We start from the raw sequence: 23,404 nt of genomic DNA on the forward strand, positions 1-23,404 counted from the left end.
GACAACACAAACGCGGAAGTATACACATATGTCATGTTCATATTCTTATTATTCTTATGCCTAATAGTGATACAGTCAGAAATGAAGCACGGCAATTGACTAGATTTTTAAATCTAAGATGACTAATTTCTGTGCAGAAAATAATCTACTAAAGAGGCGTCTGCAAAGATTTTCAAACGGAGAAAAATTTTCGCTAAACTCTCTTTCAGAACATCATCTATCATACGCAGTTTATTATTTGGTTCTTGTTTATCATTATCAAAGAAAGCAGCAGTGTAAATAACAACAAATAGCAGTCTCTTGCCATTGTTTCGCTACTGAGACAATTACTCTCTCTCTTTTTTTTTTTATTGTAAGCGGCGGTAGCACGCACAAAAGCAAACCATGCCGCAAGCGGCGACAGGTCGTGAACATTCCATTATCGGAATGCGACAAACAATGCATGACAGTACAGTAATGAATTTTCAGCTTAGAGTGACGAAAATACCTATAACAAAGAGAACGGCAATTATCAGATCAAAGAAAAATAAGCAATCAATTCAAGCCAGACGAAGCACGTGAAAAACAAAGGGTACCCGCATAAATAAGGACGGAGCGCCTGACGCATAGGAATGGCTACCTGGTAAAGCTTAACTGCTAAGCTTACGGCTCGAACCAAACTACTGTAGCTGTATCGTCATTCATTCGACCTGAATTCTGTCTCATATTACAATGGACCAACTTTGTTTCGATTTGGAGGTGCGGCCTAAAACTTTTCTCTCCCCTTGAATTTCGAGTCTCAAATTTCAGCTGCGGCTTAGATCCGGGAAATTATTTTTTCCTTTATTTCGAGTCTCATTTTTCAGGTGTGGCTTAGATCTGAGTGCGGCTTAGATTCGAGTAAATACGGTATTTGCAGAAACTCACTAAATAATACTTTTAAGAACGTTATTTACCATTTTTTCTGTTGCTTTATCTGTATTTGGACTGATTACAATACTAGTGACATCCGCTAAAAGAACTAATGTTGCCTATTGTGTGTTAGATGAATGATTGTTTATGAACAGGGGATTTCTGATAATGTTTAAAAATCTCCGAAGTGACTTACATGACGCTAAGGTAAGTAATTTAATATAAGACACATGGGCTTGCAAATGTGAGGATATACCCCTGAAATGGATGAGAAATGTTGAACATGTGACATCACCAGATGATGTACTCATCTGTTGCACCTGATCATCCCAACACAAGTAAGAATTCATGTTGGTGTGGCCTTGGACCCAAATGTGCGACTATAGCACACTGGGCTCAGGGTCCGAGTCTTGCATCTGTGAGGCAGTATTTTTTTCCATTACTTTAAATAATTGTGTGTTTGCACTGAGGTAAGATTTATTATTTTATTTACTGGTCTCTCAGTCTTTGCTGGTTTATTGCAAAGTATAGTACCATACAACAAAAACATACCATACTAAGTCACAAGTAAATTAATATAAGCTTATGAATTACATCATTACCAGTAAATAATCTATGTTTTCTTTACTAAATAAGGTCTTTAAACAAAAAAGTTGAATTATTCAGTATAACTTTCTACATCTTTTAGTTACATATGGAACTATTCATTGGTTTGTTATACCATCAATTCCAAACAAACCTCAGTTTGTCCACAAGAGAATACTGTGATTCACAGTCAAATGCCTTAGATACACCACAGACAATACCAACTGGTGCTATTCTGTTATTTAGTGTATCTTAAGTTTGGTTAGTGAATGTGAAAGGTGGCATTCTCAGTTAAGCAACTATTGTTAAAGCCAAATGTGATTTACTGAGAATATAATTGTTGCTCAGGTGGGATACTATTCTAGCACACAAGACCTCAAAAATTTTGGATGATGATGTCAGTAGTGAAACAGGTCAGTAGTCACTGACATCTCTCCTACCATCTTTCATATTGAGGCATTTAACAATGGTGTATGTCAATCATACTGTAAAAAGAAATATCCCAGTTTCATGATGTGTTACATATTTCAGCAAGACTGTGTTCGTTACTGTTAACAAGCTGACTCTGTTGGAAACTCCATCAAATACAGACAAGCTTTTATTTTTGCGAGAATACATAATTTTCTTAATTCCAGTATAATGTCTACATACACCTGAATTATTGTGAAGGTAAAACATTATTTATGAGCTTTGTGTTTCAGTACAGCATGTAAGACCTGATACCTTAAAAGAATTGTAACAATTTTTCTGCAATGTAACTGTCCTTGGATATGGTACATTTTGTTTATCACGTTAAAACATGGTCTCTAGCCTTTTACCTTTATTACTTTCAAATCTTTGTATCTTATTACTTTGTTCTAGTCTCCAAAGCAGACGGGCTCTTCAAATTTCAGAGTCACTCGCTCTCACTTCATGATCTTGTCCATATCTACAACTAATAGCTGCAGCTTCATATTTATTTGACACATAACTCTGAAAACACACATACTTTGCTATGATCTATTTTTGTATGCCTGTTCAGTAAGCACCTTGGATGTGTCTAGTTTAGGAACCTTTGACCGTTTTACTTTACCACTTCTCGTACAACAAGATTATAACAACACAGTAACTAAAAGTATACATTGAGGACCTTAATGTACATACTAACAATACTTACAGCTACAGTTAAATTCTTTAGGTCTTTGGCTCTAATTTTCTCCAAAAATATTCGGCGATTTCCTATCTCTCCAGTGACTACACCATTTGCAACTACCGTTCGTTCAATTTTTTTCACAATTTTATTGTAGTCTTCATTCAACCGCACTCTTTTAGCATCCTCTTCTGTAGATGAATCTAAGACAGATCTCTTTGCAGATTCAGCACTTGTTTGGGTTAGTTTTTCAGGGCTGTTAGCTCCAGAACTGCTGGCCAATGAAGCTCCACGTGTACGTTTTGATATTCTATCTGGCACCACATCTTCAATTGAACGCTTCCGTCTGCGTCTCACAGCTGCATAGATAAAGGGAGAAATCATACAAAAGTCAGAAAAAATGTGGTAGTGCTACTGAAACTACTTTCTTATCATAGTTAAAATCTAATTTTGCTATGAAATAAATATGAGCTCCAGTGATGAAAAATTTTGTTGTATTGTGTGTGTGTGTGTGTGTGTGTGTGTGTGTGTGTGTGTGTGTGGTTTTTACAGAAAACAGCTCATATTTTAAGTTTATGTGTTTCAACTGAATGCATCATGCAATGCAAAATATAGTGACTGTAAAATTAGCTCTAATTAACACTCACATTCATGCAGCTTATACTAAATTTGTAGAGCATTGTAACTTAACAATTTAAAATTGTATTTTCATTTACTTGAGAATACTCAAACGAAACTACTACTTTTTCATTTCTGCATTCATAATCAGTAACTTCCCTTGTGGTGATAACTTAATACATTTAAACCACATCTGACAAGGACTAATAGTTGGATACAAATAATTTATGGACTGATATTCTAACTAGACTGTGGCTAAAATGACACAAATACCAGTGAGCACAGAATCTATGTCATTAAACGTAAAAAAGGTCGCAGTACTGGATGGGATACTAGTGAGATTCCGAGCCAACCATATGGAACAACTGGCCTCTTATTATTGTTCACTGGAACAGTAAAAGATCTCACATTACTTGGGAAGCTTTCGGGTTATTCCAGTCTCCAAGAAGGGCTGCAGTACATATAAGCAAGTGAAGAACTTGAAAGAAACAGAATCAAAGAATCGGTAATAACAAACTTGATAAGAATAAAATAATATAATTACAAGAATTTCAAGGCAGAAGAATTTTTGGAGACAACATGGATAGCAGAAAGTTAAAGGCAAAACAAGAAGACGAAGGAATACAGGAAAAATATGAAATGATCAAAAATGGAGAGTCAGAAGTAATGTTATTCTAGTTGGTCAATACGAAGATAAAAGAGCAAAATCAAATGTTACCACGATTTCTCAGTATTTATTAAGTTGACATACTGCCTGATAATAAAAATGTGAACACTTTACGAGGAATTATTATTCAGTTTTTGCTTTATTCTTGGGTAACACTTCGAACATAAACGTTGTTATAAACTACTCAACAAGTTGCTTGCCACTGTAAGAGGTAACACCACATTCCTCGACATAAATGAATATGAAGAACACAATATATAATGCAACTCTGATGACATGACAAGAAATTTATCTGTTTCTAGTAGTTTAGTGGCACAACTTGACTAGAAGAAGGGATCGGTTGGTAGGACATGTTTTGAGGCATCAAGGGATCACAAATTTAGCATTGGAGGGCAGCGTGGAGGGTAAAAATCGTAGAGGGAGACCAAGAGATCAACACACTAAGCAGATTCAGAAGGATGTAGGTTGCAGTATGTACTGGGATATGAAGAAGCTTGCACAGGATAGAGTAGCATGGAGAGCTGCATCAAACCAGTCTCAGGACTGAAGACCACAACAACAACAGTAGTTTTGTGATACATTCAACATTTTATATGCTGCATATATGCTGAACCTAATGAACAGAAACAGACTCTACCAAACTGCATGAGGGTGAGAACTCCTATGATTTCTGCACACTATTGTGTACATGAGGTTTAACATTGCCACCATGAGCATCACGCATACTTAAAAGATAGGACTAATGACAAGTGGGAGTACCTAAAAATAAGTACCAATTGTCAACTGGAATGAACAGCTTCCACAGTGTTCATTAAAAAGCACCATTAAAGGTGAGCAGCCTATGTTTGTCAAAGGAGCTTCCCATACTTTACTCCAGGTGTAATAAGACTCAAATTAGGGTTGCTTGCCAAACATTCTTCTCTAGCAACACCAACAGGAGCCAGAAATATTGAAAACATTACAGCCTTCATTAATATCAGTCCAATTACAAACTTACAAGTAATGTCAAAGTTCTTGGCTACAGAGTGAACAGTTCTACAGCCATGCACTACTATACACATGGCACAGGAAGACAAAACTGTAGCTCAATAGCTAAACATTTTGGAAAGATAACACAGACTTAACATCTGGCAACCACAAAATTAATCCCTTGTGCATTTGCCACATAAGGTGAACAAGCAATGACATATGTTTTCATTGCGATGACAACTGACAGGTTTTCAAAGGATAAGCACACACAGAATCTAAGATGATTTGGGAATACTCTGGGAACTCCGATTACGATACCATGTTTTACTTCTTCTGCCTACTGAATTAAATAAGCATTTTCATATTCTGGAACGTATTCAACTTCAATAAATAATACATTCAAACCTGAATGAGGTTTAATCACTAAAAAAGTCATTTCCATAAATTTAGCCATCTCTAAACAATTAATAAAAGAGCTGATGTACACAGACAGAAATCTTCATAAAACTCATGTCACTCTTAGTCAACTAAGAACTGAGTGAGCCCTACACAACATCTTTGAAGATTACAGGGTCTTAATGGGGTAAATCTCAATGTCCAAGCCACATGTTCAAATCCAGGAGTTACTACTATGGTGGTTTGCAGAGTACAGATGTAGATGTACAAGAAAGCCATCTTGATGGACCACTAAGTATACCAAATATGTGGTGGCTGCTCAACAAACTGAAGTGCAGATAACAGGGTAAATCAGTGTTTGTAACTATCTAGACAAATTCATTTCCAGTCGAATAAAAAACTGGTAATATTCACTTGAGCTCTCTTATGACACAATCGGAGCATGAAATGTGCATGCCAATACCAAGCTTTGAGATTCAGAAGCTTTCTGCTCAGTTTTGGGACTACTGTGAGCATTGGTCTGTAGAGAATTACCATTATCAGCTTGCATTGTGAAACTCTTCAATATTTGGCAAGTTAGTATATCACATTTATTGTTCTCAGACAACCTACTGCTATGTGCAAGTTAATGTGACATATTAAGGTCCAAGTGAAGGAATATTAACAGCCTTGGGGAAACATCCAACTACTACTAAGTCTCAATCATACTACACACAAGTCTTGCTAAATGAGTAATAATATAGAGCTTAGTAATACAACCACTTTTACTTTCTATTTAGGAGCAAATTACAGAACTCTAGGCTCCAGATAAGCTGGTGGAATTGAAAGAAGAGTTGAGTAAAATCAAAAGCAATATATAGTTACCAGAAGTATGACAGAAGAACAAAGACCAAATTGAATCAAAATACATAATGTCATGTTCTACAACAGAGGGACAGAGCACGGAGGAAACTCTGGTATATACTTTATTTAACCCAGATTATTAACAGTAACAAGATGCGCACTGAAACTGTCACAGACTACCGACACTTTTATAGGTATCTTCTTCTGAAATCATTCAAATCTATTCACCAATATGTTCTTATTCTAATGAACAGCAAGAAACCTCTGGAGAATTAAAATATGTTACCCAAATGCCACAGCAAGAAAACTACAGGGAATTTAACTAAAAAGGACAAAAACTAATGAACATTTGTTCAGGGGGAAACTGGATATATCAGTCACACAACTAGAAAATGCACTTGACAAGAACTAAATGGAACCAAAAATGAAACTGCTTATTTTAACACAAAAAAACTAAATGTATGGGATGTGAGAGTACTAAATTAGTACAATGCAGAGCAAAAACATGTACAAAGTAAAAAAGAAAAAATTCATCATGAAGAAAATTAGATATGCATGTTGTTAAAATTAATTAAACAACAAATTATATTACACAAAATGTTCAGAATGCTACAAAATTAATACGATACATAGACAAAGATTTGCATACAAACATCCAAAAGATGTTGTAGGTACAAAGAAGGCAAACTAGAAGGAAATCTAAAATGGAACAAGGCAATTATTAGAGAGAAGAGAAAAATTTCAACAAAATAATATTAGTGTCATCACAGAATATGTTTAATTAAACAAAACAATTTCTAAATGACTGGGAGGATGTGGGACGATACAATAAAAATTTGCTAATAGAAATAAGCTAAAATAATGAGTATCAACAAAATAAAACTTTTACTGGGTAGACACTACACTTCATCAGTGAAAATGGCAGATGAAAACTCTAAAAAAGAATCTTCAAATGATTTTGTTTTGTTTTCGAAACATCTGTTCTGGATACTAAGGTGCAAATTATTACATGCTATTGCACTCTCATGAAATCGTGGAGTATATATAAATATTCACTAACTGCGAGATTACATTTTGTTTCATGTACGATCTTTGGAGTTAATTAACAGTTAAACATTACTGCTCTTTTATTGTATACAAACACACAAAATTTCCTTCGTGGTAGCAGAGCATGGTTGGGAGTGGTTACGTCTGTTTTTGCAGTTACCATTGCACCAAGTATTTAAAAAGTCTCTAGCATGTTGCCTTTCAAGTTCACACAAACAATATCACAGCTATGACAGGAACAAACAATAGACAATTATGCAAACCTCTATTTGCAAGCCTTGACTTATTGAAAATTCACATTATTTGAAAATACTCCGTATTACATTGCTTTGAAGCGTAGCAATAAAATACAGCCAAAGATCAAGGACTGCAAGCTAGAACCCACAGGAGTAAACCTTGAAATATGTTTCAAAAGGAAATTTTACTAAAGTGTGGTTGATTTTATAAATGAGAAAGACAAGGAGGAGGTATTAAATTTGGTTTTTTCTAGGTGCATGCGTGTGTTCTTTTAATGAAGATATAGTGTATGTTGTTTTTGTGTGTGCATGCTTATAAAACATGTACGGTATGTATGTAAACTATGTATCTAAATATCCAGGTGTATAGAAATGTTCCTTTTTTATGGAGTGTGTGTTTTTTATGTGTCAGTGTCATCATAGACACATAGATTATATGTCCATATTTATAAACAACAGAAACAATCACGAAAATTACTTAAAAAGAAAAAGTTTAAACCACTGCGAAAATTTTCAAAAAAAAAAAAAAAACATGAAGAAATATAACATGTATTTATCTTTTTCTGTTGTAATGTGCTTCTGGGTACACGTGTATGCTTTCTTTTAATGTATCTTTCTTTATGTATACCTTCGCAGGCATAAAATTACTCATTGATGAGTCATCAATGTTTCAATCAAATAACTGCATACAACATGTCACATGACAAAGATTCTATTTATTCTCTTCTATTCAATAGAACCACAGCTACTGTGTATGTGGACTGTTACTGTTTTCGCATGCTTTTAATACAAGGAGACAGGTCCAAATCAAAACCAATTTTACACTGACAAACTCACCAGATGTGATAATTGTGAGAGTTGGAAGTTCTCTCAGTACAAGCATATTTAGGGCCATGTTGAATACTTGGACTCTGTGTGGGACCAACACTAATAAAAAGAAAAAAGTCAGGGCGAGATCAAGGCTAATTTTTTAATAGATCCATTCAATTATGTGCCCATACAAGATGCATCTAAAACTAAAGAATTTTGTGGAAAAATGGAGCAAGCTTTTGATGGCTGCAGTTGAAACAGGTGAGTAACCTTATTACCACTACTTTGGAATCGTCAAAAGTGTATAAGTTTACGTGAACAATATTGTGTCCACTGTTCATAAATTAAGAAACATTAAACTGTATCTCCATAATGAGAGGCTTGGGAACATACGGTGGCTGGCTTGTCTGAAACATAGAAACCAATGATAATTTGAAGTGAAGGCTTGACAATAAGAACTGGGACAGACCTTACAAAAACAAAGCTTTTATTGGAAGTAACAGACTGTAAGAGTTCAGCACTCTTCACAGGAAAAAGGCGTGTTCAAGGAAAACAAGTGCAGGCGCAAAACGTAAAGAAAGATAACAAAAAGGCCATGGTGCTTCAATCACAATACATGTGGCCACACTGCCAGACAGTACCATGTAACAAAGAGAAACACAGCAAGTGAATCTGACGAAGATAAAACTTTTGTCAAAGGTTTTACAGCTACCACACTTCAATTTTGATGAATCCAGACATACAGTATGTCAACTCAGGTGCATCAATGCATGTGACAAATCTACCTATGTGACTGGATATATTGTAATGGCCTAAAGACAATAAAATCTTTATTATTATTATTATTATTATTATTATTATTATTATTATTATTTCTTTCTTTTCTCAGATGTTATGTCTGGTCAAAAATGGAAAGTGACGCGGACCTTGATCAAGCATGACTTCCTTTTAACTGTACGGTATATGTTACATTGCATTTAGGAACTTTTGGGTAATTGAACATGTATCAATAATTACAGATTTCTGTAGTTGTATATATACGTTTGGATGCAGCTGTATTGCGTTGATGTACTGGTGGATATTGTGTGGTATGACTCCTGTAGTTGATAGTATAATTGGTATAATGTCAACTTTATCCTGATGCCACATGTCCTTGACTTCCTCAGCCAGTTGGATGTATTTTTCAATTTTTTCTCCTGTTTTCTTCTGTATATTTGTTGTATTGGGTATGGATATTTCGATTAGTTGTGTTAATTTCTTCTTTTTATTGGTGAGTATGATGTCAGGTTTGTTATGTGGTGGTGTTTTATCTGTTATAATGGTTCTGTTCCAGTATAATTTGTATTCATCATTCTCCAGTACATTTTGTGGTGCATACTTGTATGTGGGAACGTGTTGTTTTATTAGTTTATGTTTTATGGCAAGTTGTTGATGTATTATTTTTGCTACATTGTCATGTCTTCTGGGGTATTCTGTATTTGCTAGTATTGTACATCCACTTGTGATGTGATTTACTGTTTCTATTTGTTGTTTGCAAAGTCTGCATTTATCTGTTGTGGTATTGTGATCTTTAATAATATGCTTGCTGTAATATCTGGTGTTTATTGTTTGATCCTGTATTGCAATCATGAATCCTTCCGTCTCACTGTATATATTGCCTTTTCTTAGCCATGTGTTGGATGCATCTTGATCGATGTGTGGCTGTGTTAGATGATATGGATGCTTGCCATGTAGTGTTTTCTTTTTCCAATTTACTTTCTTCGTATCTGTAGATGTTATGTGATCTAAAGGGTTGTAGAGATGGTTATGAAATTGTAGTGGTGTAGCCGATGTATTTATACGAGTGATTGCTTTGTGTATTTTGCTAGTTTCTGCTCGTTCTATAAAGAATTTTCTTAAATTGTTTACCTGTCCATAACGTAGGTTTTTTATATCGATAAATCCCCTTCCTCCTTCCTTTCTGCTTAATGTGAATCTTTCTGTTGCTGAATGTATGTGATGTATTCTATATTTGTGGCATTGTGATCATGTAAGTGTATTGAGTGCTTCTAGGTCTGTGTTACTCCATTTCACTACTCCAAATGAGTAAGTCAATATTGGTATAGCATAAGTATTTATAGCTTTTGTCTTGTTTCTTGCTGTCAATTCTGTTTTCAGTATTTTTGTTAGTCTTTGTCTATATTTTTCTTTTAGTTCTTCTTTAATATTTGTATTATCTATTCCTATTTTTTGTCTGTATCCTAGATATTTATTGGCATCTGTTTTTTCCATTGCTTCTATGCAGTCACTGTGGTTATCCAATATGTAATCTTCCTGTTTAGTGTGTTTTCCCTTGACTATGCTATTTTTCTTACATTTGTCTGTTCCAAAAGCCATATTTATATCATTGCTGAATACTTCTGTTATCTTTAGTAATTGGTTGAGTTGTTGATTTGTTGCTGCCAGTAGTTTTAGATCATCCATGTATAGCAAATGTGTGATTTTGTGTGGGTATGTTCCAGTAATATTGTATCCATAATTTGTATTATTTAGCATGTTGGATAGTGGATTCAGAGCAAGGCAGAACCAGAAAGGACTTAATGAGTCTCCTTGGTATATTCCACACTTAATCTGTATTGGCTGTGATGTGATATTATTTGAATTTGTTTGGATATTAAGTCTGGTTTTCCAATTTTTCATTACTTTGTTTAGGAACTGTATCAATTTAGGATCTACTTTGTATATTTCCAATATTTGTAATAACCATGAGTGGGGTACACTACCAAAAGCTTTTTGGTAATCAATGTATGCGTAGTGTAGCGACCTTTGTTTAGTTTTAGCTTGATATGTCACCTCTGCATCTATTATCAGTTGCTCTTTACATCCTCGTGCTCCTTTGCAACAGGCTTTTTGTTCTTCATTTATAATTTTGTTATGTGTTGTATGTGTTATTAATTTCTGTGTAATGACTGAAGTTAATATTTTGTATATTGTAGGTAGGCATGTTATGGGGCGATATTTAGCTGGGTTTGCTGTGTCTGCTTGATCTTTAGGTTTCAGATAAGTTATTCCTTGTGTAAGTGTATCAGGGAATGTGTATGGGTCTGCCATGTAACTGTTAAATGATTTAGTTACATGTGAATGTGTTGAGGTGAACTTTAGCCACAAATTTACTATTTTATCTTTTCCAGGGACTTTCCAATTGTGAGTAGAATTAATTGCTTGGGTGACTTCATGCTGCAAAATTATCACTTCAGGCATTTGTGGTATCATCTTGTATGTGTGTGTTTCATCTTGTATGTGTGTGTTTCTGCTTGTATCCACCGCGCATGCCTGTTTTGTTGTACCGGGTTTGACCATATGTTGCTCCAGAAGTGTTCCATTTCTGTTATGTTTGGTGGATTGTCTATTTTAATGTGTGTGTTATCTATTGTCTGGTAAAATTTCTTTTAGTTTGTGTTGAATGTTTGGTTTTGTTTCCTTCTATTTTCACTTTTTTTGTATCTCTTAAGTCGTTTGGCCAATGCTTGTAATTTCTGCTTCTTTTCATCTAATTGCTCTATCGCTTCTTGTTGTGAGATTTTACCTAACCTTTTTCGTTTTTTTCTGACATTTCTTTGCTTATAAATTGTGTTAGCTGTCCGGTGTCTTTTCTCAGTTTTTCTATTCTTATCTGTAGCCTGTGTTGCCATGCTGGTTTTGTGGGTTTCTTCTGTGTGTTGGTTGGTTCTGACCTCTGCCTAGTGTGTATATTTAGGGTAGTGAGTGCTCCTATTATTATTATTATTATTATTATTATTATTATTATTATTATTATTATTATTATTATTTACGGAGCCCACCGATAACTACTGTAACACAATACATACACCAAAACTTACTACTAATATTGTCAGTTCCTGCAATGGTCACAAATGGATGCTAAGTACATTTTTCGCAAGATGGTTGTGATGATATATGTAACAGGGGTTGAACATTTGTATTGTGCATTTAGCAACACTGATAAATAGAATAAAATTTTCACTCTGCGGCAGAGGTTATGCTGACATGAAACTTCTTGGCAGATTAAACTGTGTGCCGGCCCGAGACTCCAACTCAGAACCTTGGCCTTTCATGGGCAAGTGCTCTAACCAACTGAGCTACCAAAGCACAGCTCACGACCCATCCTCACAGCTTTACTTCCACCAGTACCTCACCTCCTACCTTCCAAACTTTACAAAAGCTCTACTGCAAAACTTGCAGAAGTAGCACTCCTAGAAGAAAGGATATTGCGGAGACGTGGCTTTGCCACAGCATGAGGTATGTTCCCACAGAAATTGAACACTGTTAAATAATTTACATTTACTAAACACACACAGAAGTGACTGCTAATCTAACATTTTACTGTGGCAGCAATGCAAAAGGCATTTGAATTTTACAGATGTAATTAAATTATCAGATTTGTCTGCTATTGGCAGTAGAGCTTTCACATGCACAACATGTCTTGAAGTTAAGCAAACCAGATGGCCATTCAATAATGCTCAATCAAAAGCATCACAACTATCAAAGTTATTTCACACTAACATGTGGTCCCATGGGAGCTGGATCACTGTGAGGTGTGGGATATTTAATTATTTTCATTAATGACTACTCCAGAAGAAATCTGTACAAGTATTTTCTGAAGGCAAACTCTGTATACTGGGAGCTTTCAAAAACCTCCTGGAAAATACTATGGACAAGAAAATGTATGGAGTATTCACAGGAAAAAGAAAAAAAATCAACATAACAATGAAACCAGTTGAAATTTGCATATGCCATTTTGGGATAACACTGTGAGATGTGTACAGGGATGCGAATGCAGAGCTGTCACCTCTGCCTAAGAAATCAATGCTGTGCCTGCAGCAGGCAAGATGGTGCTCAACAATCTTTCGATGTCTGAGGTCTGATATTCATCGAATTCCTCGAGCACGGAAAAACCATTAAACATGTACTGAAAGACATTGAGTAGCCTATGCAAGTCCATCAAGATCATACGACCTGGGCTGCTCATGGAGGGTGTGATTCTGCTTGATGATAATGTACGAGGGCTATCCACAAAGTACATTACGTTTTGGAATTAAAAACAAAGTATTGGAAATTTTTTTTATTATATACAGATGAAAGCCACACTTAAATACTACTTTTCTACATAGTTGCCATTTAAATTAAGGCACTTATCGTAGCGATGGACGAGCTTGTAAATTCCTTCGTTGTAAAATTCGCCCGCCTGTGCCTTCAACCACATGATAGTAGTGCATCAGAAAATGTCTCCATATCCTACTACTACGCCTACCATAGAAAGTAGACACTGAATCAGTAATTCACTGCCTATTTCCAGTCCCTCCCCCTCTGACTATCTAAAAGCCTTTCTTTTCTCCCAGTTTTGAATTGTTCTGCACATCCACCTCCACCAACCACTGCCAACCAAGGAAATTCAGTTCAATCCTGGGCACCCTATCAATGTCACTGGACAGTGATAATTGATCTTATCCACAAAAAAAACTACCTTTCAGTAGCAATGTAATTTCAGTGTGTGTGTGTGTGTGTGTGTGTGTGTGTGTGTGTGCGCGCGCGCGCGCGCGCGCGCGCGCGCTTTGATGTGTTTAGAGTAGTTTTGTATAAAAAAAGCACAATTTGTAATTTCAATAGCGCAAATGAAGACAAGTGGTCCCTTTTTAGCTGTAGTTATAAATGCCTACAGATGTTGTCAATTTTCAAAATGGCCATACAGTAAGATAAAAAATACTAATACTCTGTCAAACAAAAGCAGCATAGGGTCCACAATTTCTCTCAATTTGGGGTCAATTTACTTCGTTTTAAATTTATGTATACTGAAACATGCTGTAGAACTGAAAGGGGTTAACCAAATAACACTTAACATTATCTTAAAAAACTCTGTACCATTTGACAAAGGATATTTTAAGAGTAACATATACGCAGAACTTGTTTCTTAAATACATCCAATTAAACAACAGCAATACAGTGAAACTTTAAAACCTCTTAGACCTCTTTTCCGTCACATGTCATTTTAACAGTTTAGAACACAAGAAACAATTTTAACATCCAGAAAGCAAATGCACAGTGCTATGAAAGAAGGAATACAGTGACTTAATGTTATATACTAGCCACAATAATCCAAGGAAGGAGCACATGCTAGAAGCACAATGAGAAGCTAATGCAACTGTGAATGCCATGCCGTGTTATGTTACGTATACTTCAGCAGTTCAGAATCAAAAACATGTTGCTCTATGAAAATATGTAGCTGGAAGCATTGTTTAAGGAATAACTGCATTCCATATAGATAAAATCAGGCCATACCAAAAGTGGCAATAAGAATAGTGCATGCACAGTAAAACACACATATGCAACTCCTTCACCCCCAGAAGCTATCAACTGTCTGTCCCTACCTTCTGCTATGCCTGGAGCTTCCTGAACATTCTCAGGCTGCACTTCTTGGTCTGCCACATGAACTCCTAAGGCAGATGTGTTGTCAGAAATCAGCATATCAGATGGTGGCAAGTCATGCACTTCCGATGGGAGTGGTGGTACTGAAGCCTCACAACCAGTGAAAGGGACACTCTCCCCATCTTGCAAAGTAACTGTATCAACAGCATCTTTTAAAGCATTAGCAACATCTGACAACGTCAGCGGTTCTTCATCTTCACAAGTACCTGATGTAACAATAGTGTCATCGGAGGTCCTTTCTGTGATATTACTATCTAGCTCAGAGTCTGTTGTTTTTTGTGTGTTGTTACCTGCTACATCAGTTTCTGGTAATCTGACATGGCTTTCCACTTCAGCTTCGGTTGCTCTTGATGTCTCACAGCCTTTCACTTCATCTGTAGTTTTATTTTCCAGGTCCAACACTTTATTCGTAACACCGACTAGTTCACTTTTAGAATCCACATATTTCTCTTCCTCCACAGATCCTTCAACTTTCAACTCATCGTCTACCACTTCATTTGTTTCACTCGTGTTAACATTTACATCATCAACAAGAACAGATGACTTGCTCTCTTTCATCTCCAGTTCACTCTCTCCATCACCTGGCTCAACGGTTTGATTTATCGTCAGCACATTCTCATTATTATCTGCCATCTTATCACATTCAGAAGAACAACTTTCCTGTGCTTGCAACCCCTTTCTCTTAATTACATCTCCTATCCTGTTATCCACTGTACCATTACAAACCACTTCCTTCCCACTGACATGTATATCACTAGTTTTTTTATCGCTATTGCTTTCAGACATTGCACTGAGCATCTCCCCATCTGCTTGTTTATCTTCCAATACATTTTTACTAACAGCTTCTAAGCAATTCGACATCAGTTCTGAATTCTCTTGAGAAACATCAGTACAAGAGGAAGCAGAACCATCAAGAACAGAGACAGAGTTTGTTATAGCAAGAGAGTTTTGAGGAGCAGCCGATTTGCTTTCTGCCAAGGGTAATACCATCTCAAGCTCTTTCGTGTCATCATTCCCTTCCTCGGGAACAGTGTCAGAGTTTTGAGAGAAAGCTAATTTGCTTTCTGCCAAGGGTAACACTGCCTCACTGTCTTTTGGATCATCACTCCCTTTCTCAAGAACAGTGGTACTGTTTGTTATAGCAACCAAGTTTTGAGAGGCAGCTAATTTGCTTTCTGCTAAGGGTAATATTGTATCAATGTCTTTTGTATCATCACTCCCTTCCTCAGAAACATCAACAGCATTATTTGTAGTAACCGAGTTTTGAGAAGCAGCTAATTCGCTTTCTGCCAAAGGTAAAACTGTCTCACTCTCTTTAATATCATTGTTATCTTCCCCTGGAAAAGTGACAGAGTTTGTTATAGTAATCGAGTTTTGAGATGAGGCTGATTCGCTTTCTGCCAAGGGTAATACTGTCTCACTGTCTTTCATATCATCACTCCGTTGCTCAGGAACAGTGACAGAGACAGAATCCATTATACTAATGGAGTTCTGAGAGGCACCTAAGTTGCTTTCTGTCATAGGTAATATTGTCTCACTCTCTTCCATATCAACATGCCCTTCCCTTTCATTTTTCACACAAACCTCACTTACATTAACATCACTATCAGGCTTCATATCATGGTTGTTAACAGAAGACACATTTTCCCTGTAATTAATATCTTCATCTGCAGTGCTTAACTCATTTATGTGTTCACTTTTTACTGAAAATACTTCCAATGCCATTGTATTATCAACAGGCTCTACCACATAAGATCTGCAGTCTTTATCTTTAGAAGTTAAATCTTCATCCTCACCATTACTACCAACTCCACTGAAAGAATCACTCTCAGCACTTGTTCTAACAGCTAATACGTCTGTAACTGACTTGGCATTCTCCCCAATTACAGGACAAACTATTTTTGCAATAGAAGATGGCGCATCCTCCTCTGTGTTTGTAACAGCCACGTCCCCTGCAGTTTTCAGATCTGTTACTGATTCCTCAGAAGTATTTTCTTTATCTACGGAAGAATTCTGTGTTATATCAGAGGCCACCTCACTTTCAGAAACTTTCGGCTCACTCACTGGCAAAACGTTATTGGTTGAGCAATCCTCTGGAAAACCAGTCTCACTATTACTGCTATTCTCTCTCTCACTTAAATGACTATCTGAGGTACTTAAATTACCACTTTGTTCTCCACTATGAGTAACTGAATGTTCTGTAGTAAATTTGTCTAACTCCAATGAAATATCTGAATCAGTATGAGGTTTCAGTTTACTACCAATTTCCTGCTTTGAAACAGAAGTAGAACAAGTACTAGAACACACACCATCACAAGAACATTTCACAGTATCAGAATCACTTGCAACATCACAGCACAGCTCAGATCTTTCTGGCTCAAGTTCTGTTGAATAACAGTCATCACTACCAGGAGATTCAGCATGTGCGTTGTTACAGTCCTTCTCCTGCATACAAGTTGTATCTGATCCACATTCTTCGTCACTTCTGAGCAGCTTCCCTGAAAATAATTTAAAAAACACGAAGTTAAGATGTAGAAATATTGGGAAATGGCAGAAGTTAACTAGGGACTTGATGTTGAATTTATCCCAGCATATAAACTGTTTAAACAACTCGCAGCAATGCAGACGGGAGGATGCCTTCGACAAATGCGATATTTCAGCAGGTGCACATCCCGTTTTTACGGCACAAATGCCACGAGAGTGCTGTGCCACGACTTGCATTTGTGTCTTGAAAACAACAGAGTGCACACCTGCCGAAATATCAGCTGTTGTCGAAGATGTCACTCGACTAGGTTTATGTAAGTTGTTAGACAAGGACTTAATATTCATTTCAGATAAATATCACTTGCAGGAGGGAGGTAAGTTTAAGTAATAAAGGTAACCAGAATTTACTAGATTTTATAACTCAACAGACAGCCTCCACAAGAAAGTAATATTAAGAGTTTAACATAATGATAGTAGTAACATCAGGACAGAAATTCAATCTTTAATAAGCCTCATTTGCAAGTGTTGTGCTAACAATGATGACAGGGAAAATATTAGCAGTTAATGACTCACCATTTGCATCAATCAGGAGGATGAAAGAAAATGGATGTCCAGGAAAAAGGAGTGATGAGGACTTATGGAATGTGATGGCATGCAACCAAATGCAAAACAGTATTGTTAAAGTAGCTATCCTTTAAGGCATAACTGCAGATAGTGAGATAATATGTTTTATAGGCATGGAAAAACAAACATCCAGAGGCTGATTCCAGGTGGTATGAACTGCAATGTCACATACTTTTCAGGAGGGATAGTTTGCTCTGAAGGAGTACGATTTTTATACGTGGACCAGGAACCGCGCAAAAGCAAGTTATTTCGATCAGCTATTGGCCGAAAGCAGTGCTGATGCCGTAGTTTCAGTTCTCTTATGCCCATTTTCCTGCTCTTGCTTGCTATGACGTAAATGTCCCAGACTGCCCTTACAAGGTCATGCACAAAAGAAGATAAATTTCCAGTCAATTTACCATCCAGGTTAATAGTCAGCATTATTTTATGTGAATGTATTAAGCACTTAAGTTACTGATCTGGTTAAAATTCTCTTGGTACCTCTACTTTTTTGGGTTCCTTTCATATATATTTCCTCTTCAACTCCTTATAGTCTATAGAGTTTCACAAATTTCTTAGTGAATGAAGGGGTAAGTTTGTTTATCTCATCTACAAATTTTCAGCCCAATTCCGCAGTCTGCTATGCATTTTCAATTTGACACTTTGTTTGAAATTTCATTAGCTTGCATTGTCCAGTTCTGTAGCACTGTTTGAGTTATGCAACCATCCACTGATTCCCTTCAAATCACTAATCCATATCATACACACATTTTGTTGTGCATAACATAGGAGGTGAATATCAAGCACATTCTGTAAATTATATCGAGTGTCCTTGATACATACGTGCAAACACCAGTTTTCAAAACAGGTGCGCCTTGTCCTCCCTCAAATATCCGTAATGCACTACAAATCATATTTTTGCAGACTTATCCGAAATCTGTTCATGATTGTTTTTTACTATTGGACAAAGATTGTCCTTTACAATATTTCAATGGAAAAGGGATCTGTGGCTCCCTGTCCAACAAGTATGATGAAATACATGGCTCGATGCTTGTTTCAATATCACTTTCACTTACTAACCACGTACTGTCAGACTAAGCAGTTCAACCGTGCTCCATAGATGCATGCTGGGCTCATCACTGGATACCTCCAGTCTTGTTCCATTGCCACTAACAATCAATATTTTTGTGGCATGGCAGACACTATGTGGGGCATCAAATGCCATAAGCAACATTTTTCTTTTGCAACCTTACACTCAAGACATTTCTTGTCAGACTGTACTATAATGTGCACAGGAATGATAGGTGAAACAAAATAAACTCAAGGGTAGAAAAGTAAAAGCACATTCTTGCTCTGCTACAAAAATAAGTGATATTAATGATTTCAGCAGTTTCTTATTGCCAGTAACACTAAAACTGAACAAGGCCCTAAGGCCTGGTGGGACTCCTATGAAATTCTCAACAGAGTTTACAGTTGAGTTAACACCTCTTTTATCATACTACAGCCACTGATCACTAACAAAAAACTGTGTCCAGTAGCTCGAAGAAAGCTCAAGCCACATCCATCTACAAAAAAGGGTAACAGGAGTGATCCAAAAAAAAAAACTACTGTCCAATATCACAGACATCCATATGTTCTCATGTGTAGTTGAATCTTCGAAAATATTCTGAGCTCAAGCATAGTGACAATCTCCATGCCCACCCACACCGATTTGAAAATACCAGTCACGTGAACCCAACATGACATCCTAAAAGGTACAAATCAAGGTCATCAGGTGGATGTATCACTTCTTAGGCTAAAAAGTACTTTCAACTCAGTCACACAAAAGCTTGTTAATGGAAGAAAGATCATGAGGGGTGGCAAAAAGAATATTTGTAAGGACTGAGGATTTCTTGATAAGGAGGATGCAACATGTCATCTCACATGAAGCATAACAAAGATGCTGTAGTTATTTCCAGTGTTCCCCAAAGAAGGAAGTTGGGAACATTGCATATCATTTTGTAAACTGATGACCTGGTGTAAAATATTAAGAGAGACATCACACTCTCTGCAGATGATGCAGTTATTATTCCACGAAAGTGTGCTTACAAAGCTTCAGAAACCAATATTAAAAGAGGAATCTACGAATATACTATGACCTCCTATTTATCACTCCTACAGAGCTGTAGGAAGAGCAGGACAAGACTTCAGACATGGAAAGGTAAGAAACCCTAATAAGTTGTGTGCAATGGCAACTACTATACCCCCATGCACTTCAAAGTGTTTTCCAGAATATGTATGTGGATGTTCAATTTACCTCAATTTTTCACAAGACACCATGCAGTGTGTAGCACTGCTTGTTTGTGCTGCTTAAAAGTAATTCCTAGCATTTGTGTGAATTTATTTAAGAAAATATCATTATCTTCAGATACCACATTACAATATCAATATCTCTCTCTCTCTCTGTCTGTCTGTCTACGTAATATATATTTTAAGGACAATGAACAGTAAAGACAAGAATGGTATAGACTCTTTTGCAATGTGGTGTTACACAAGAAAAATTAAAACACGATGGATACACTGGACAATCAATGAATAGCTGCCTAATCGAGTTGAGAGAGAGGATCTTTATAGCATAACTTGACTAGTTGACTACATAGGTTGACAGGAAACATCCTGAGGCATTATGGAATAGTTAGTATGGTAACAGAGGAAGATGCATGTGAAAATTATCAAGAGAACTAAGTAGGTTCAAACTGATGCAGGATGCAATAGTTATGCAGAGATGTAGACACATCCATAGGATAAACTAGAAAGGATAACAACACTGCAGGAGGTGCAAGAAGCACATTAAGGAAGCTTGCCCCCCCCCCCCCCCCCCCCAATACATAGGTTTCTATAGAGGGACATTGTTTTAACATGAACACTCAACTATTGATAGTATGCAAAATTGGCAAGTTTTTGCTGAATGTTTAATAATCACAAGTGAATCTACATAGATACTTAAGCAACTATGGTTCTTGATGAAAAATGTGCTTTTTCGAATGGCAACAGCTTGTGAGGTACCATGCCTTCTAGAATTGACCTTACATTTAGCAAAATAGTTTACAATTACTGCCACTACTACTATTATTATTATTATTTTGTAAAGTGATGCTGTGTATTCTGCCAATTTTGGATCTGTGTTTTTGCCATAAACTGTAAATAATCTACAACTTCTGCTCAGCCCTAATTACAATTCAAAATGTTATATACAACTTCATACACAACAAGTGGAGGTGCCCAGAGAGTGGTGCAGGAATGCCGTCATAGGAAATCTGAGTGCAGAAATCGTTAGCGAACAAGTTAACACAATACACAGATGGTTTACTAAACTTTTATTTCTCCAAATGTACAAAGACTCATTACCAGCAGCGCAGCTAGAAACTATCACAATGTCTATGAGGATGAGGCACAAACAAAGGTGTCACAGTGAGGTGGCTCCGACAACCGCTATTGGCATTGGACAGAAACTTGCCATTCCATTACCAACATAACAATGCCTGTGGAGTGGTACCAATACGTAATACCACACAATATTCCTCATTATTCCCTTTCCATATAATTTATCCACGGTCTAAGTTGATCTCGTTCTTCATTTTTTATAAATTATAGAGCGCAGCAGTCAGTTGTCCTTTTTTTAGATTTTATTATGCAAATCAATTTCTGCTAGTGGCTAGCCATTCTCAATGCACTATTTTCTTTTCTCGATGCATGTAAGTCCCTGTTGTGACTGATGCCTGAACATTTCTTTGACTACTACTTTCTCCATTGTTTCACGAAAATAACAACTACATAACAAATCCAGTACCTCTACTTCGATATCTTTCTCCCAGTGTTTCACTTCTCTTACTTGTGTTGGATCTTTGTTAATTTTGTAACCACATTTCTCATGCACATATTTTATTTCTCCATTCCTCGCAATTATGGCTTCTTCAATTTTGTAAGAATCATCTAACTTTACACTTACCTTCTTCAGTCAAAATTACACCTGTAGTACCTTATAAGGCTTGTATCTTTTTTGACTTCTCAAACTTTATCCAGCAATAACTAAGAAGTCTGATCCGTTAGTCATCAGAGTTCTGTTTTTACAATTACCTATCTCCCTATTGACAGAGAAAAATCTCTTACCAGAAATTTAACTGTGACATATTAAAACTTTTATAAAGATACACACTAGCATAGTGTTCCTCATTTTGTCGCTTTTATATTCCTATTCGTCTGATTTCTGTGCCACGTAACAGGGGAATTATTATCTCCCTCATAGTTATTCCATGCTGAATAATGATTTCCCTGTCTTATATTTGGATAAATAGTTTGTTTCTCTAGTTTTGTACATCATTTTAGAACAATGTCATCCATGGCTGTTCTTGTTTTATTTAAACTTATTCAAACTATATCAACTGAAATGTTGTTTTAATTGTATTTTCATCTGCTCTTGTGTAATACATTTTTGATGTTCACATATCTATACTATGTAATAAATAAATCAAGGTTTTCTCCCTGATTTGTTATGAAGTATATCCTGCACTATTACACTTACCTTACTATTTGATATTTAGAAATTTTTCATACTTTAAGTTAGATTCTAAACTTACTCAGAATACATCTAATGGTCTCCTTTCACCTTTACAAGAAATTACAAATGCTCACCTGTTAGTAAGTATTGGTTTAATTCTGTTACTAGTGAGTGTGTCCCTGTCCTGTTTGTTGTAACCAACTACTTAGACTTCCCCATCTACACACATGCACTAACATTACACCATTTCTTAGTGATGGGCTTAATCTGTGACAAGTACCTATCAAAAAGTAATTTCATCCTATAACAAAAATTACCTTCAATGGTGTTATCCTTTTTCTCAGTTTAGCAGTATTCCATTGTGAAAACATGTAACGCACTTTCCTATTTATGATGGAGAGAATTCTGTCTCTCTATTGCGCACTGTTTCCTAGTCAACCTGTGATCACATATTTACACTCTTTGATATCAGTGCTTCATAATATGATTATTTTATATCAAACTAATGTTCAAATTTAGAGAGATTAAGCCACCAATTACATATCTGGCACGCATGGCCATTACAACTACGAAGATAGAATATTAAAAGATATTTAATCTCTCTGTGGACAAATTTGACTCTTAGTTTAGAAAAATTCCTATTACTACTGTCTGTATTCTTATTTAAGTAAGAGGCATTTCCCATTTCATTGTTATAAAGTTTTAACCTTTTCCCCCAAAATCACTCAACCTTATATGAACGATGTATGGAAACAAACAACCATTTGTTCAGACAATTATCAAGTAAAGAATCTAACAATTCAAATACATGAAAACAGAAATATACACTTTGATGATGGAGTTATAACTTTAAAACATTATAATTCAATAAAAAGAATTTGTAGGCCTACTTTAATTTCTTCGCTTAATACTGGTTATTTTCAACTTTGTAGTAGACTTTGGCAGCAGGATAATTGTCAGCTACCTTCAAATGCCTGCCAATTTTCAGTGATTTTCAGTGTTTCTGTGACACTCTCCAGTAACTCAATCTTGTTATCATTCATGCTGCCCTTCTTTGTATACATTCAACATCCCTTGTTTAGTCCTATTTTGTATAGGTCCCACACACCTGAGCAGTATTCTTGGAT

At 36.1% G+C, this 23,404-nt stretch overlaps 1 protein-coding gene across 1 annotated transcript in view; it reads right to left on the bottom strand.

Annotated features, from left to right (window-relative positions):
- The window catches only part of LOC126252733 (activating transcription factor 7-interacting protein 1), a 180,416-nt gene that overhangs the window by 63,569 nt on the left and 93,443 nt on the right, over positions 1–23,404 (bottom strand). The window contains exons 2-3 of the mRNA XM_049953635.1: positions 14,596–17,151; positions 2,633–2,964 (exon numbers count right to left, since the gene is read on the bottom strand). Coding sequence (XP_049809592.1) covers positions 2,633–2,964; positions 14,596–17,151 — 2,888 coding nt within the window. The remainder of the gene's footprint in view (positions 1–2,632; positions 2,965–14,595; positions 17,152–23,404) is intronic.

The sequence above is a fragment of the Schistocerca nitens genome, chromosome 4 (genome assembly GCF_023898315.1).
Source record: "Schistocerca nitens isolate TAMUIC-IGC-003100 chromosome 4, iqSchNite1.1, whole genome shotgun sequence".
In the NCBI taxonomy this organism is placed as follows: Eukaryota; Metazoa; Arthropoda; class Insecta; order Orthoptera; family Acrididae; genus Schistocerca; species Schistocerca nitens.